General features: G+C 61.9%; 3 protein-coding genes across 6 annotated transcripts; all 3 read right to left on the reverse strand.

Moving 5' to 3' along the window:
* Nucleotides 1–102: 102 nt before the first annotated feature.
* Nucleotides 103–3,080, reverse strand: PAGR1 (PAXIP1 associated glutamate rich protein 1). The gene is made up of 4 exons (XM_055340019.1): nucleotides 2,923–3,080; nucleotides 2,070–2,571; nucleotides 1,803–1,885; nucleotides 103–522 (listed from the first exon to the last, which is right to left on the reverse strand). Exons 2-4 carry the CDS (start codon nucleotides 2,549–2,551, stop codon nucleotides 323–325), a joined length of 765 nt encoding a protein of 254 aa, XP_055195994.1. The 5' UTR covers nucleotides 2,552–2,571; nucleotides 2,923–3,080; the 3' UTR covers nucleotides 103–322.
* Nucleotides 3,081–3,207: 127 nt separating this feature from the next.
* On the reverse strand, nucleotides 3,208–6,891 carry PRRT2 (proline rich transmembrane protein 2). Its single transcript, XM_055340018.1, has 4 exons — nucleotides 6,754–6,891; nucleotides 5,150–6,116; nucleotides 4,625–4,757; nucleotides 3,208–4,457 (listed from the first exon to the last, which is right to left on the reverse strand). The coding sequence occupies exons 1-4, from the start codon at nucleotides 6,768–6,770 to the stop codon at nucleotides 4,447–4,449; spliced, it is 1,128 nt and encodes a 375-aa protein (XP_055195993.1). The 5' UTR covers nucleotides 6,771–6,891; the 3' UTR covers nucleotides 3,208–4,446.
* Nucleotides 6,892–8,022: 1,131 nt separating this feature from the next.
* MAZ (MYC associated zinc finger protein) lies at nucleotides 8,023–13,121 on the reverse strand. Of its 4 annotated transcripts, XM_055341326.1 has the most exons (7): nucleotides 13,051–13,121; nucleotides 12,320–12,406; nucleotides 11,380–12,236; nucleotides 10,915–10,978; nucleotides 10,470–10,641; nucleotides 9,437–9,660; nucleotides 8,986–9,124 (listed from the first exon to the last, which is right to left on the reverse strand). In XM_055341326.1, exons 1-6 carry the CDS (start codon nucleotides 13,084–13,086, stop codon nucleotides 9,458–9,460), a joined length of 1,419 nt encoding a protein of 472 aa, XP_055197301.1. In that variant the 5' UTR covers nucleotides 13,087–13,121; the 3' UTR covers nucleotides 8,986–9,124; nucleotides 9,437–9,457. The 4 variants fall into 4 exon arrangements, with proteins under 4 accessions (XP_055197302.1, XP_055197300.1, XP_055197301.1 ...); XM_055341327.1 differs by lacking the exon at nucleotides 9,437–9,660 and having other exon boundaries at nucleotides 8,023–9,124; nucleotides 13,051–13,115; XM_055341324.1 differs by lacking the exon at nucleotides 13,051–13,121 and having other exon boundaries at nucleotides 12,320–12,612.
* Nucleotides 13,122–13,565: the final 444 nt, after the last annotated feature.

The following is a 13,565-nucleotide window of genomic DNA, read 5'->3' on the forward strand; positions in this document are numbered from 1 at the left end:
CCCATGTGGCTTTAATTTTCGTTTCCTCACCTGAGTGACTAGGATCCTGATCTGGCTGCTCCACAACCGGGTTCCTGCTGCAGCCCACCCTCTAGAAGAAAATAACTTTGTGTTTTTTTTATTCTAGATTCCAAAAATTCAGCCCAGGTCTCCAAATAAATGTTCAACAGAAAGCATAAATACACACACATGTCCTCTTTCTGGCAAGGTGCGGTGTTGGGAGCTTGGGAGCTCTCTCCTCTTGCCCAGTTCCCAGTGTCCAGAGTTAGGGAAGGAGAGCCCAGAAGGTATAAGCTCTGCATGCTAAAGGCTGCAACAACACTCAATATTTCCGTTGCCGGGGAAAGAGTGTGCTCCCTGAGGACCGGAGCGGGGGGCTGGTGGGGCTGGGGTCCTCTGAGTCCAGGCTGAAGAGATCCCTGCCAGTACGAAGGATCTGCTCCTCCAGCTTCTTGTGTCGCTTCATGTCTGAGAGGACCTTGTCCAGGCGGGCCTCCCGTTTCTGGCTCCGGGCGGAACTTCCTGGAGAAGAGGAAGGTAAGAAATGTGGACGGGAGTGAGGTGCTGTGCTCCAGACCTGCCTACATATTACTCATTGCTTAGGGAGCTCATTAAACAGATTTTCAGGTCTCTGTCACGGAGGTTGTAGGGTTTGAGGTTGGGCCTCAGATGGGGTAAGCAGTAAAGGGCTGACTTACAAGAAGGAGCCAGTAATGTGAAAACCAAGGTAAAGATATCCAGGCAGGGGAAGAGCAAGTGGAAAGGCCCCAGAGCAGGAACAGGGAGGTTTGTTCAAAGGGTATAGAGAGCTGGGGTATGGCAGGGAGAAGGAAAGTTGTGGCCCAAGAAACAACTCTGAGGCCATGATGAAAGTTTGGATATCTTAGGTCAAACGGAAATAAATTATCTTTGGAAACTTTGGCGGCCCAAAAAAAGTCAGGGGGAGTTGTGGTGTTTGGATTCCCTCTTGATATGCTCTTTCCCCCAACAATGGAATCCTTTGGAGAATTTTAAATCAAGTAGTGACATGATTTATATTTTGAAAGGATCATTTTGGTTGCTGAGGATGGACGCAGGGAGGCCAGTTACAAGCCATGGCAAATATCCAGGCAAAAGAAATGATGGCTTGGGGGTGCCTGGGTGGCTTAGTCGGTTGGGCTTCTGACTCTTAATTTCAGCTCTGGTTGTGATCTCAGGTTTGTGAGATCCACCCCTCAGGATGGGTTCTGGGCTGGGAGTGGAGTCTGCTTAAGATTCTCTCTCTTCCTCTGTCTCCCCTGCCCGCCCTCCCCAGGAATGTCCTCTCTAAAAGAAAATAAAGAGAAAGAGAAATGATGGCTTGGATGAGGGTGTGGGCTGAGGGTGGAGAGTAGCAGATGAGCTTGGAAATGTGGAGGCAGGGCTAAACAGGACTTGCTGCTGGTTTAAATGCTGGGGTGAGAGAAAGAAATCAAGAATGGCTCCAACAGTAAATTCCAGGAAGGCACTTGGAGTGTGAAATCAGGTCAGATTAGGAGATATACACAGTGGTATAGGGATAAGGACGGAGAAGACTTGAACTTCTAGGGAGATGGAGATAAAAGGAATGGGAAGCATGATAGAACCATCTGTCAGTCTCATAAAGAAGACAGGGTATCTATCCAAGCTGTTAATGATGGCACCGCTTGGTGAATGCTCTCTCCTGCAGCTACAAGTTGTGTATAGCAATCAAGGCACCAAACACAGGCCTCTCCTCAGGAGTCGCCTTTCAGGTCAGTGGGAGTAGAGGTCCTTTACCTCCCCCCTACTCTCCCCCTTTGTACCTGGGGTGCGTCTCCGGTCAATCAGGGAGTCCTTTGGGGTCATTGGCTCATCGTCAAAGTCAAATTCTGTAGGCATGTGCGGTCTGGGACAGGTGGACAGAGTGAAAAGTGAGGGTGGTCTCCCCAAACACCCCAGCCTGAGGGTCTCCCCCCACACCCCTTGCAACCCTCTACTTTCCATGCTCCAAGGTCCCACCTCCCCACCCAATTTTCTCTTGGCACCAAGAGAGCAAGCCCCAGCAACAAAGTGTAAGGGTGTGCCCTCACTTTTCCTCTTCCTCTTCTTTGGCTTCAGGCTCCTCATCCGATCTCTCCTCTTCACTCTGGGCCTCAGGCGTGGGTGGCCGGCGGGGCAGGATCTCAGCCTGAAGCTCCAGGGTACCGTGGGCAGCCAGAAGTTCATAGAGCCGCTGGATTTCGGAGGGGGGAGGCATCCAGGCCTGCCCATCTGCGGGCAGCTCCATCTCCTCATCGCTGCAGGGTACGCACCAGTCTTCGGATTCTCCCTTGGCATGCTCTTCCCCTTCGGTGCTGGGGGCTTCTTCCTGCACCTCCTCGACCCCGGGCCCCTCAAGCTCGGTCTCCTGCTGGCCTCCTTCCCCCTCTTCCTCGGCTTTATTGGCCGAAGCAGAGGACCCTCCGGTATCCTCCACCGCCAGAGCTTGGAGGCCAGAGGTCACCTCCCCTTCTTCAGACAGGGGCGCCGCCGTGGTGGCCGAAATGTCTCCATGACCACGAACAAGGGACATAGGCTACTAGGGGAGGGGCCCTGCGATGGTAGGAGATGCAGGAGTACTAAACCAGGGGGGTCTCCCGCCCCCCTCCCCCGAGGGATTGGGCTCCCCAGGAGTTCAGGGAATGTCTCCAACCGGGCTCCAACAGCAGTCCCAGCGACGAGACTGCCGGTTCCCAGGAGGGGGCGCTGAGTCCCCTCCAAGGACCCCGCCCCACGGATCCAGATCCGGTACTCCGAGATTCCTAGGGACCAGCGGAAACCACTTTCTGGGCCGGAGAGGGCGTGGAGACGCTCTTCTCGCCTTCACACCGCCCCTCTCTACACCGGGATCCGGCGCCCTCTCCCCACACCTCGCAGTTCAGCTACCTCAGCCGCCGTACGCACCTGGAGCTAGGACCCGCCTCTCGGGCTGCGCAGGGTCACGGTACGCAGGCGCACAGAGATGGCGCGGAAGTCTCCGCTCTAGCCAAAGCTACTTAGAAAAGGAAAGCAAGGGGAGGATTGCACATGCGCAGGTAGGCTCGGGCACAATTGGCTTCGACCCACAGTAAAGATGGCCACCGGGACGACGCATGCGCAAACACCCAGCAGGCTCTGCCCGAAAGGGGGCAGTACCGTGGGCTCCGGCGGCGGACAGACGTAAGGACCAACTGAGGCTAGAGGCGAGTCTCATGCAGTCTCCGTTTATTGGTGTTTCAGACTCATGCAGCATCCGGCATACAAAAAGGGAGAATCTGTTTGATGTATCCTTTTTTTTTTTTTTAAAGACTTTTAGTGTTTTTCCAACGCTTTTTTTTTTTTTTAAAGAAAACAAAACCCGCCAACTCCGAAAGGCATCGTAGCTCGGTCCCCGCCTCCCTAGCGAACTGTCGCGTGCAACAAACCTCCCTAGTCCTCTTGGAAAATAATTATAGAGCTCCCCGCCCTTCACTCGCTCCCTGCATCTAGGAGCTTTGGTCCTATTTCGGGGTTCTTTAGTTATGCACGTGAATGACCCCAGCCCCGATGCCTTTAAGAAACTCGCAGAGCGAGTTTAAAAGCCCAGTCGGGGCGAGTCAACTCGGGCTGATCTGAAAGGGTCAACAGCCGCGCCCCTTCCTCCTCCCAGGTGCTCAGAACCCAGCTAAGCAACGGTGCGCGACACCCCGCACCAGTTCCCAGACACGACCTGGCTAGCCAGCTCTGCGACCCAGAGGCGCCCTGGGGGCGTCAGGACCTGGGTGGTCCCAGCAGAAAACAGTCGGAACGCGGGCGGGGGAGCCCTCCCCTGACACCGCTGCCCTCCCCCAGCTGATCTAAGTGCTGGAGTTTTTGCAGAGAAAACTGTGGCAGGAGGGAGGAGGAGAGGATCCTGAGGGGGGATAGGAATGCTTAGGAGGCAGGAAGAGGAAGGGGGCAAGGAGTGTGGAGGGGGAAGGGGAGATAATAAAGGGGAGAAGGAAGGAAGGAATGGGGAAGGATGCCAAGACAGTGAAAGTTGAAAGGGGGACACTGGGGCAGAGGTGCAGGGAATTGGGGAAGTTGGGAGGAGTGCAGGGAGGCTGGGGGGGATGCAGGGAGGCTGAGAGCAGAGAGAGTTTGGGAGACGTTCAGGTCAGGGAGATTTCCAGAAGTGCAGGAAGGTTTCTAGAAGTGCAGGGGCAAGGAGTCCAAGAGGCGGGGGGGGGGGGGAATGCAGGCAGAAGTGCAGGGAGGGTGAAAACAGTGCAGGGAGAAGAGAGGCCTACGGTTGGCACAGGAGCCTGGCAGGATGCAGGAGCAGGAAAGAAGCTGTAAACAAGGCCGCTCAGGCTCCCTTGGTCCCTATGGGTGCGGGCCTGGGCCATCGACTGGGCTCCCCCCAGGGGAGGATGGGCCCAAGGCAGCTCCCAACAGGAAGAAAAGTCTTGGAATGCAGGGCAGAGCCCCTCACTTATACACTGTGGGAGAGGAGAGGGAGGGACAGACAGAGACGGTGGTGGGGAGAGACAAGGAGAGACAAAGGAGAAGTAGGGAGGACAGACAGGAGAGAGCAGGGGCAGGGGTTAGTAAAGCTGCCCTTGCCAACCCTTCCATTCCTCCCGGCCTGTCCCAGACCCCCACTCACCGCCTAAGTTGATGACGCAGGAGGCGATGATGATGAGGACCCCCCCTACCAGCGCCACGATGCTTAAGAGCTTGGCCACGCGGCCCAGACGCTGGGCCCCATCCACGTCCCCCTGCTGCAGGCTGTTCCGGGACTGGGGTTAGGGTGAGGGGTGGGGCACCATGGGCCCAGGTCAGGAGAAGACAGCCCAGCAGGGATCAGGTGAAAGAGTTGTCCAGAGGAGACGGGCAGGCCCCGTGGACAGTGGTTAAAGGAGGAAAGAGGGTTGGAAAGGCAGGGGGAGGAGGGCAAAGGTCAGCAAGGCTGGGTAAAACGCATCTTGACATCCCTCCCACCTGACGGGGTAGGGCAATGGTGGCTCAGATGGAAAAGTCCTAGGGAGAGGCTAGAATAGGCCCCATACTTGGGAAGTGAGATCCATGCAGAGAGGAGAGGGAGGCAAGACTACTCCTGGGGTTTTTGTCCCAGTGCTGGCAGGAAGCTGGGAGCCACAGCAGGCCTGGGCCAGGGTCCCATGGGGCTCACCATGACAGCATAAGCGAAGGCCACGATGTTGACAGGCCACATGGGGCAGAAGCAGGACAGGATGGCGAGGATGATGTAGTCCCGAGGTTTCTGGGTGCCTTCACCCCCCTCCACCCCAGACCCTGCCAGTTGGGAGCTGGGGTGGCGGCTCAGGCTACCTCGGGGAGATCCTGGGTGCCCACTGTGAGCCCTTCCTAGTCGGTCCTCCTCAACCAGCTGCTGTAGCACTCTCGGAGGAGCCCCATTGGCTGGGTGGGTTTTTGTTGAGGGTGGCGAGTGAGGCTGGGGGGCTGGGCCCTCTTCCCCACCGCCAGCCTGCAGGGGAACCACTGCCCCATTCTCTTGCTTTTCCTCCACACTCTCAGTCAGGACCTCAGGGGTGGGGTCCTCCTGGGTGGGGGGCTCTGGCTGAAGATCTGACTTGGGGGTGGGCTGGGAACCTGGCTGGCAATCTGGCTGAGGGTCTGACTGGGGGTCCAACTGGGGAGCAGGCTCTGAGGCTGGCTCAAGCGGGGCCGCAGACCCCAGATCGGAACCCTGGTCTGCAGTGAACTCTTTATTCACTTCTGGTTTGGGTGCTGGCTCTTGGCATGCTTCTTCAGGGCTAGGGATGGCATTCGATTCCCCTCCTGGGTTTGAGCTGAGGTCTCTAGCCTGAGCTGTTTCTGAGACCCCAGTTGGGGTCTCTGTGGTTTCTGGAGCCAGCCCAGCCTTAGCTTCTGAGTCCACAGGGGCCCCAGTGATGTCTGGGCCGGGCTGCAGGGCCTCTGGCTCATCTGGGACCCCAGCTGGGACCTGGAGAGGGCCAGTTTTGGCTTCAGAATGGCCAGGCCCTTCTCCTTGGCTTTGGGGACCCTCTTCTATCCCCTTCATCTCTGAGCCCTCAGAGCTGCTGGCTGCCATCTTGAGAGGGGAGAGGGGAGAAGACCTCGCTGGAGAGGCTGGAGCAGCAGAGACAGCAGCAGTCCTGAAAGAGGAGGAGACAGGTTTGGTGTGAGGCGGAAAGGGGTGGCTCTCAGCACTGCAGCTGGAGGGCCAGCCTTGGGCTGCCGCTGGGGAGAGGAAGAAAAGTTGGGGTTTCCTTTGCCTTGGGGTGGGACATCCCTGGGGAGGAGTGCTCTGCTCAAAGTCTGCTTGGAGAGCCCTGGGAAGATTAACCCTTTTGTAAACAGGACCCTCCCCATGGTCTCTTCCTGGGTCTCCCCGACAAGATCCAGACTCTGAGATCCTAGCAAATGCCCCAGCACCCCGAAATCAACAAGCTGTGCAGACGCTCGTACACTCCGACAGGCAGACAGGCACACCGGGCAGAGGACCGACATTTACATTCCACTCCCTCTGCATCCTCCCTTCCTCCCTGGGCGCCCCGCCGGTGTTTTCTCACAGCGCGTCTGGGGCGCAGACTCCCCCGCCCCTCCCTGGGGGACCTGGGCTGCTCCTCTGAGCCCCTTCTCAGCCCCTCTTGCAGGGATTCCCTCGCCCCCGGGGGACGGCGCCTCCTCCTCCCACTGGCGTGGTGCGCCCAGCACCACCGGCCAGTCCGCCAGGCGCCTGCATTCCGGTGCAGCCCTCCCGGCGTCCGCCGTCTGTCCGCGCACTCCTACCCGCAGCCTCTGTCCATCCCCGTCTCACCTCGACGCCGGCCTCGAGACTGCTCCCGCTGCTGCTGCCACCGCCGCCCCGTTGCAGCAGCCGCAGCCCGGGAGGGAGCGAGTCAGCGAGCGAGGGAGGGAGGCGGCGGGTCTCCCCTCCCCTCTGCTCGTCCCCTCCTCTCGCTCCTCTCAGGTCCCCTCCCCTACGCTCCGCTGCTGCCGCGCACCGCCCCCGCCCCTCGCTCGCCTCCCGCCCCTCCCGCCCAGCCCCAGGGAGCCACGCGTGCCAGGCCCCGCGTTACCCGGGCAACCGGCCGGGTAACCACTCGCGCCCCCTCCCTGCCCCTTCCCACGCGCGCCTCCTGGGGGTGCCCCCTTCCCAAGCCCTGGGCCCCTCCCGCCAACGGTCACCGGGGTGTCCTGGCAGAGGCGGGGGACTGGGGGAAACGGAGAGGGGTCTGCGAGGAGACAGGACCTGTGAGACAGGCGGGACCCGGTGGTGGCACTCCTACAAGCAGAAGGCGGGGAGGGGAAATGAGGCAAAACTTGGGGAGGCTGCTCCAAGGAGGAGCAGGGTGGGGTTTTAAGAAAAGGGAGCCTGCAGTACGGGAAGTCCCTCTACCCTCGAGGAAGCAGCAGCAGAAATGGGTGCTGGAAGGCTCCCGGGTCCCTGGAGCAGGGCTCAAAAGGGAATTCCAGGGCCAAGGCTGCAGGGGCAGTCTGGAACAGGAGGGGGCTGGGGCCCTGGAGCCCCGTAAATGCTGAATGGATCACACCAAGAGCGAAGGGGATGGGTGGGGGAGAAATGCAGTTCTTCTCGGCAACCTCAGGGCTCCCAGTCCCAGGGCTGACTTCCCCATCCTTTCTGCAGCTCCACCGCCCAGTCACCTCTCAGGGCATTAAGGGTGTGCAGGTATTCGGCTGGGGTCTGAGCAGCAGGCAGTGTGTGTGAGTCGGGAAGAGCAGCATTTTTGTTTGGTAACTGTTGGGGTTTCTCACCCTGGCCTCTTCAAACCTCCAGTGGCTATTCTGGGACTGCCCAGATTGGGTATTCCCGGGAGACCTGGGAGTCCTGGAACCTGCTCTCCAGTCACTGGAGCCTCAGCCCCACCCTGAATCAGGCTGGCAGCTACTGGTGCTGCCTCTGGTGAGGGAGGAGCCAGCGCCCCAGAGCCACACAGGGCAGGGCAAGGCTGGGACCGATACTAGGCCTGCAAGAAACTCCTTGGGGGTGGGGCAGAAGGCTTGGGGAGAGCAATTCATCCAATCCAGAGTCAGAGACAGGTTTTTATTTAAAATTTATTGTAATGGGGTCCGCGCAAAAGGAGGGGGTGAAGGGTGGGGAACATGCAGGGGACACAGGAACACGATGACATGGCCAGGGCCACAGCTTCCGTCGTGGGGGAGAGGGATGAAAAGAAAAGGCCAGGGCTGGAGCTGGGGTGGCAGAGGGACGGGGGAGACACTGTGACTGCATTCCCCCCACCCCCAGGAAGCACCTCTAGTCCCTGGATCCCCCCATTTACCCTGGCACCCTAAAATTCCATCTCTTGTCCTGCCTCTGGCCCTAGTGGCTCCTTCTTTTGCTCCCCTTGACTTGTTTTCCCCTGACAGATTCTCAATTAGGACGATGTTTAGGGGCCGACCCCAAACAACCTCACCTTATGAAGGTACTACCGTTGCCTTCCCTGCTTCTGCCCCTTCTGCAATCTCACCTTTTCCCCTCTCTGGGACAGAATCTCTGATTCCCCTCCTTCCTCTCCTCCCTCCCCCTGGAAAAAAAAAAAAAAAAGCACCAACTCCCCAGGGAGGGGCAGCAGACAGTAGTGGGAGGGGGAAATGGGAGGAGGAGGAGAGCAGGGACCATCAAGGAGGTGGCTTGCAGATCCCGGGCAGGGCAGGGGGCTACAGAGAGGAGAGGGGGAGTGAGGGCAGTGGCCGCTCCTGTCCTCTGCCACCCCTGCCCACTGTCCAGGGGGCTTCAACACAACCAAGGGGACAGGTGTGTGTGGGGTCAGGTCTGATAGGAGAGAGGAGCAGGAGAAACAAATCTTTAAAACCTAGCGAATTCCCCCTAAGAAACATCTCTTTCTCCTTTCCTTCTGGAGGCTCCTTGGTTGGTGGGGAAGTAGTGAGGAGTTGGTAGGAAGAGAGAGGGGAGGAGGAGACGGTACCAAGGGACTTTCCTCCGCTTTCCACTCTCCCCACCACCAACCTGGAGCTCACCAGGGCTGGGAGGGAAGTGGCTGAGAGCTCACAGGCACCCCCTCGGCCCCGGAAAGGGAGCCCACAGCTGTAGGGGGGGCTGCCACTGCTGCTGCTGCTGCCGCTGCTGCTGCTGCCGCTGCTGCTGCCGCCGCCATAGGACAAACCTCACCAGTACCTGCACAGAGAGAAACACCAGGAGATCACAGCGCAATCCGATCGGCAAGAGCCTTGCCCCCTTGCCCCAGACTCTTTCCCAGACTCCCTCCCCTGGGACACAGCCGTTGCTCACTTCCTGTTTGGTCCCCAAAGGCTTCCACCTGCAACCTTACCCAGTTCTCCTGCAGGGCCCTCCCTGTCCCCAAAAGTGTCCCTAACTTCAGTGATGGATGGGCATCCCTGGCCTTCCTGAGATCCGCTACTGGGCACTTTGAGCCCCCTCGTCCCACACACCCCATCCCACCCCCCCCAGCCATGCCCCACGCCTTGCCTGGTGGGTGCGGGGTCCCCCTCAGCAGGTGGGCTGTGGCTGGGGGGCGTCTCCCGGGACAGGGGGGGCGGCCCCCCCCAGATGGGTCTGCATGTGGCCGGCCAGCTGGGCAGGGGTCTTGCAGTGCACGCTGCACAGCTTGCACAGGATGCGGTCAGCCCGCGGGGCCTGGAGCCCGTGGTCCTTCACCGCGTGGATGCGCAGGTATGCTGCTGTGGTGAAGCCTATTGGGGGGGGGGTGGATTGGGATGGGGGGATGGGGGGGTCAGCCAGGCGGAGACCCCAGAGACGGGGTGGTTCTCCTAGGCCGGGGACGCCCTCCTCAGATGGCCCTGTCCTCCTCCCACATCCTTGGTAGCCTGGGGCCAACTACTTTCTTGGGGCTGGTGGAACACCGCCCCTCCCTAAGCTTGGGACCTGGGTGAGTGGTGTCAGCTTCTCAGCCTTGGTGTCCACAGAACCTATTTTCTGTGGCTAGGGGGACCTCTCCCGGGGTGACAGGCCACAGATTTCTAGCCACTCGAAGAGTTGACCCTCAGCAGAGACGGCTGTGTCCCCTCCCTCCAGGGCCCCATACGGTCTCATCCCAATTACTCAAGTCAATCTGTGAAGCTGTTTAAAAGCAGCTTTCTGCTACTAGGGCAGGGTTCGAGCTTGTTAATCCCCTGCCAGCATACTCCATTTGCCCCAGAAGCCAAAGAGCACACCATGTGGATGCACAGCTGAAACCCTGCCTTCCAACCCTTGGGACCTGGCTCTCTTGACTGCTCCTTGCTCCTTTCCCAAAGCAGCCGAATCCTGCTCCTCCTCCCCACCCTCAGAGGCCCACTCTTGCTAGTAGCTCATCTCCTCCAGTCAAGACCTCTTAGAACTTAATGAGGTTCGGTCTCGGATGTTGTTCCCCTTGCTTCCTAAAAGGCTCTAATAGCCGTGAGCTCTTGGCTACAGCACCTTTAACCCACATTTGTGGAAGGGCCTCTGGCTTCGTCCCTACCCTTTGTCCCTGGCCCTCCCAGCATCCCTCAGCATGTACCTTTGTTGCAGAGCTCACAGACATGGTGAGGGCCCTGGCTGTGCACCTTCATGTGGTCCGAAATATAAGCCGAGCTCAGCATCTTGCCACACACATGACATGGCACCTTCTCCTCGTGTCGTACTGTGTGCGCTCTCAGTCGATCCTTCGTAGCAAAAGCTGCCTCACATTTCTGGGGAGGGGGGAGGGGCGTGGGGGTTGTCAGGAGAGTTAGAGCTTCGGGGAGCAGGGAGAGGGGAACAAGAGGTTAAAGGAATCAGAGCCTTGGGGATCTTTGATCTGTAGGAAATGGGAGTGAGATGACAAGGTCTTGAAGAAGGGATGAGAAAATGGAGTGAAAAAGCAAAAAGAAGAGAGAAAAAGGGGGTCTGAGAGGCTGAACTCAGACAGCTACAATGAGGATCAAAATCATGAAAACCGGGACAGGAGGAGGCGGGCTTCCTACCTCACATTTGAAGGGCCGTTCTGTTGAGTGCACTTGTCTGACGTGACTGTTGAGGTGATCCGGCCTGAGAATACGTTGGGGTTGGGGTTAGGGCCCTGGAGTGTGGACGTGCTCCCAAATCTGCCTAACTTAGCGCAACAGGCCCTTCCAAAGACTCCTGCAATTCGCCCCGACCCGAGGCTCCGGAGTCCCGTGTGTGGCAGGAAATCCCTCCCCCTGCCGCAGGGCGGGCTGCTCCTCCTCCCACGCGAAGCTTTCTTACAACCGGAGGACCCACCTCCTTGGCTAAGTACCACCCCCCGCTCCCTGGTAACCGGGAGAGGCTATCCTCCCTCCTCCCGGGGAGTGGCTCCCGGTCCCCATCCTCAGAAACCGCCTCCCTCCCCGCCAGCCAAGGCCAGGCCACCTCCGTTGCCGTCCCTCCCTCCCCACCCGCCCAGTGGGCGGCCGAGGCCCCGTGCACACCGGGAGAAGCTCTTGCCACAGTGGGAGCAGTTGTAGGGCTTGTGCACAGCGCCGTCATGTGAGCGCACGTGGTAGCTCATGCGGTCCTTGCGCTTGAAGCGCTGCTGGCACACCGGGCACTGGTAGGGCTTCTCGTCCGAGTGCGACAGCTTGTGTCGGTTCAGATGGTAGACGTCGCGGAAGGCCTTGCCGCACATCTCACAGGCGTGGTTCTTCCGGATGCGCTTCCCCGAGGCGGTCGTGGTCACCACGCCACCCGCGGCCACGGCGGCCGCTCCGCCGCCCGCACCGGCTTCTCCCCCTCCCCCGCCGGCTCCGCTCAGCTGGGGCACGCTCAGGAGACTCAGGGGCACCATGGTGGGCATCTTCATAGCACCCGAGGGGACCCGGCCGGCCTTGGCTCCTGTGTGGATGGCCTCGTGCCTCCGGAGATTGTAGCCGTTCTTGAACTCCTTGGCGCACAGGGCACAGATGTAGGGCCCCTTGCTCTTTGTCTTCTTCTCCAAGGCAGATGCGACCGGGGCCACGGCGACCGTCGAGGTTGGGGCTACGACGGCGGTAGCCGCGGCTGCGGCGATAGTGGCGGCAGAGACAGGGGGCGCGGCCTCGGCCGCGGGCGCCGACACCGGCGGGGGCGGCGGCGGGGGCGCCGGCGGCTGCTTCAGAGCCGCTGTGTCCACTGTGGAGGCGGCGGCCGGGGCCGGGGGCGCAGCAGCGACGGCGGCGGCGGCAGCAGCTGCTGCGGCGGCGGCCGCGGCGGCGGCAGACTCCTGGGCGGCGGCGAGAACCGGGAGCAAGTCCACCTGGAGGGGCTCGGCCGCCGGGGGCTGGGGCGTGGGTGGGGGCGCCGGCGCGGCCTGCGAAGACAAGGCGCCGTGTGGGCCGCGGCCGCGGGTCGGCGCCCTCCCCGCCCGGCCCGCCACGGCCGGCCCCTACTCACCTGGAATGGACTCTGGGCGCAGCCCTGGGAGGCAAAGAAGCGGGACTGGAGCTCAGCCCCGACCTGCAGGGGGTTCTGGGCGTGACCCTGAGGTGGCGGGAAGGAGTTCATGAGGCCGCCCACCCCCCGGGAGTCCAGGCCCAGCACGGGGAAGGGGGGGGCCAGCAGCGTGCAAGGGAACACGGGGAACATGGCCTCGGCCACGGCGGGGCCCCCGGGGCTCAGCGGGGGCCGGGGGCGCGGGCCGCTCGGGGCCCGGGCTCGGGGCGCCGCCCCCGGCCGGCCGGGCTGGGCCGCGCCGAACGCATGGCCCGCGGGCCGCCCCGCCGCCCGCGCACCCCGGCCGGCGGGAGGGAGGGAAGGAGGGCGCCTGGCGGGCCGCGGAGCGCGGCGGCGACGGCGGCGGCGACGCCCCCTGGGTGGGGGCGGGAGGCCCCGCGGGGCCGGGGGCCGGGGGCGGGGGGCGGGGGCCCGGGCGGCGGCGGCGGCGGCGGCGGCGGCGGCGGTTGGAGCCTGGCGGGGCGGGGTGGGGGGAGCGAGGGAGCAGCCTCGGCCCCCGCCGCGCGCGCGCCCAGCCGGCGCCTCGGGGAGGGCGGGGGAGGGCGCGAGGGAGGGAGGGGGACAGCTGCGCGCGCACCGGGCGCGCGGAGGGGGGGTGGGACGGGAGGGAGGGCGGGCGGGAGGGGGTGTGGGAAGGGGGGGTGGGGGGGGCGGGGGGAGGGGGTTGTTACCTGGAAGATGAAGCTGCTCCAGTTGCCGGGATCCATGGCGGAGGGAGGGAGGGAGGTGGCTCGCGCTCACCCTGGGGCGGGAGGAGGAGGAGGCGGCAGTGGGGGAGGGGGAACCCAGGGAGGAGGCGCGCGGGGCGAGCGGGAGGGGGGAAGGAGGAGGAGGGTGGGGGGAGCGGAGCACACTGCGCGCGGGGAGGGCGGGCGGGGGGCGCGAGGACACACAAGAGGCTGGAGCGGGCGCGAGCGCGAGCGCGCGCGAGGCCAGCGGGAGGGGGGAGGTACGAGAGGGACTCTGGCGGGAGGAGGGACGGGGGAGCCACCCAGCAGCCCAAGTCGCCCCAAGCGCGAGACCCCTGAGACGGCCGCTGATTGGCTGACGATGGCGCAGGTGGTGGGCGCGCGGGAGACGGGGCGGCTTCTCTCTTTCCCCCCCCTTCAAAGATTCCACCCCCCTCCTCCCTCCTCTAGCGGCCGTTATTTCGCGCGCACGCGCATAAAACCGCTGTCGTTGCTGA

The sequence above is a fragment of the Nyctereutes procyonoides genome, unplaced genomic scaffold (genome assembly GCF_905146905.1).
Source record: "Nyctereutes procyonoides isolate TBG_1078 unplaced genomic scaffold, NYPRO_anot_genome, whole genome shotgun sequence".
Lineage (NCBI taxonomy): Eukaryota > Metazoa > Chordata > Mammalia > Carnivora > Canidae > Nyctereutes > Nyctereutes procyonoides.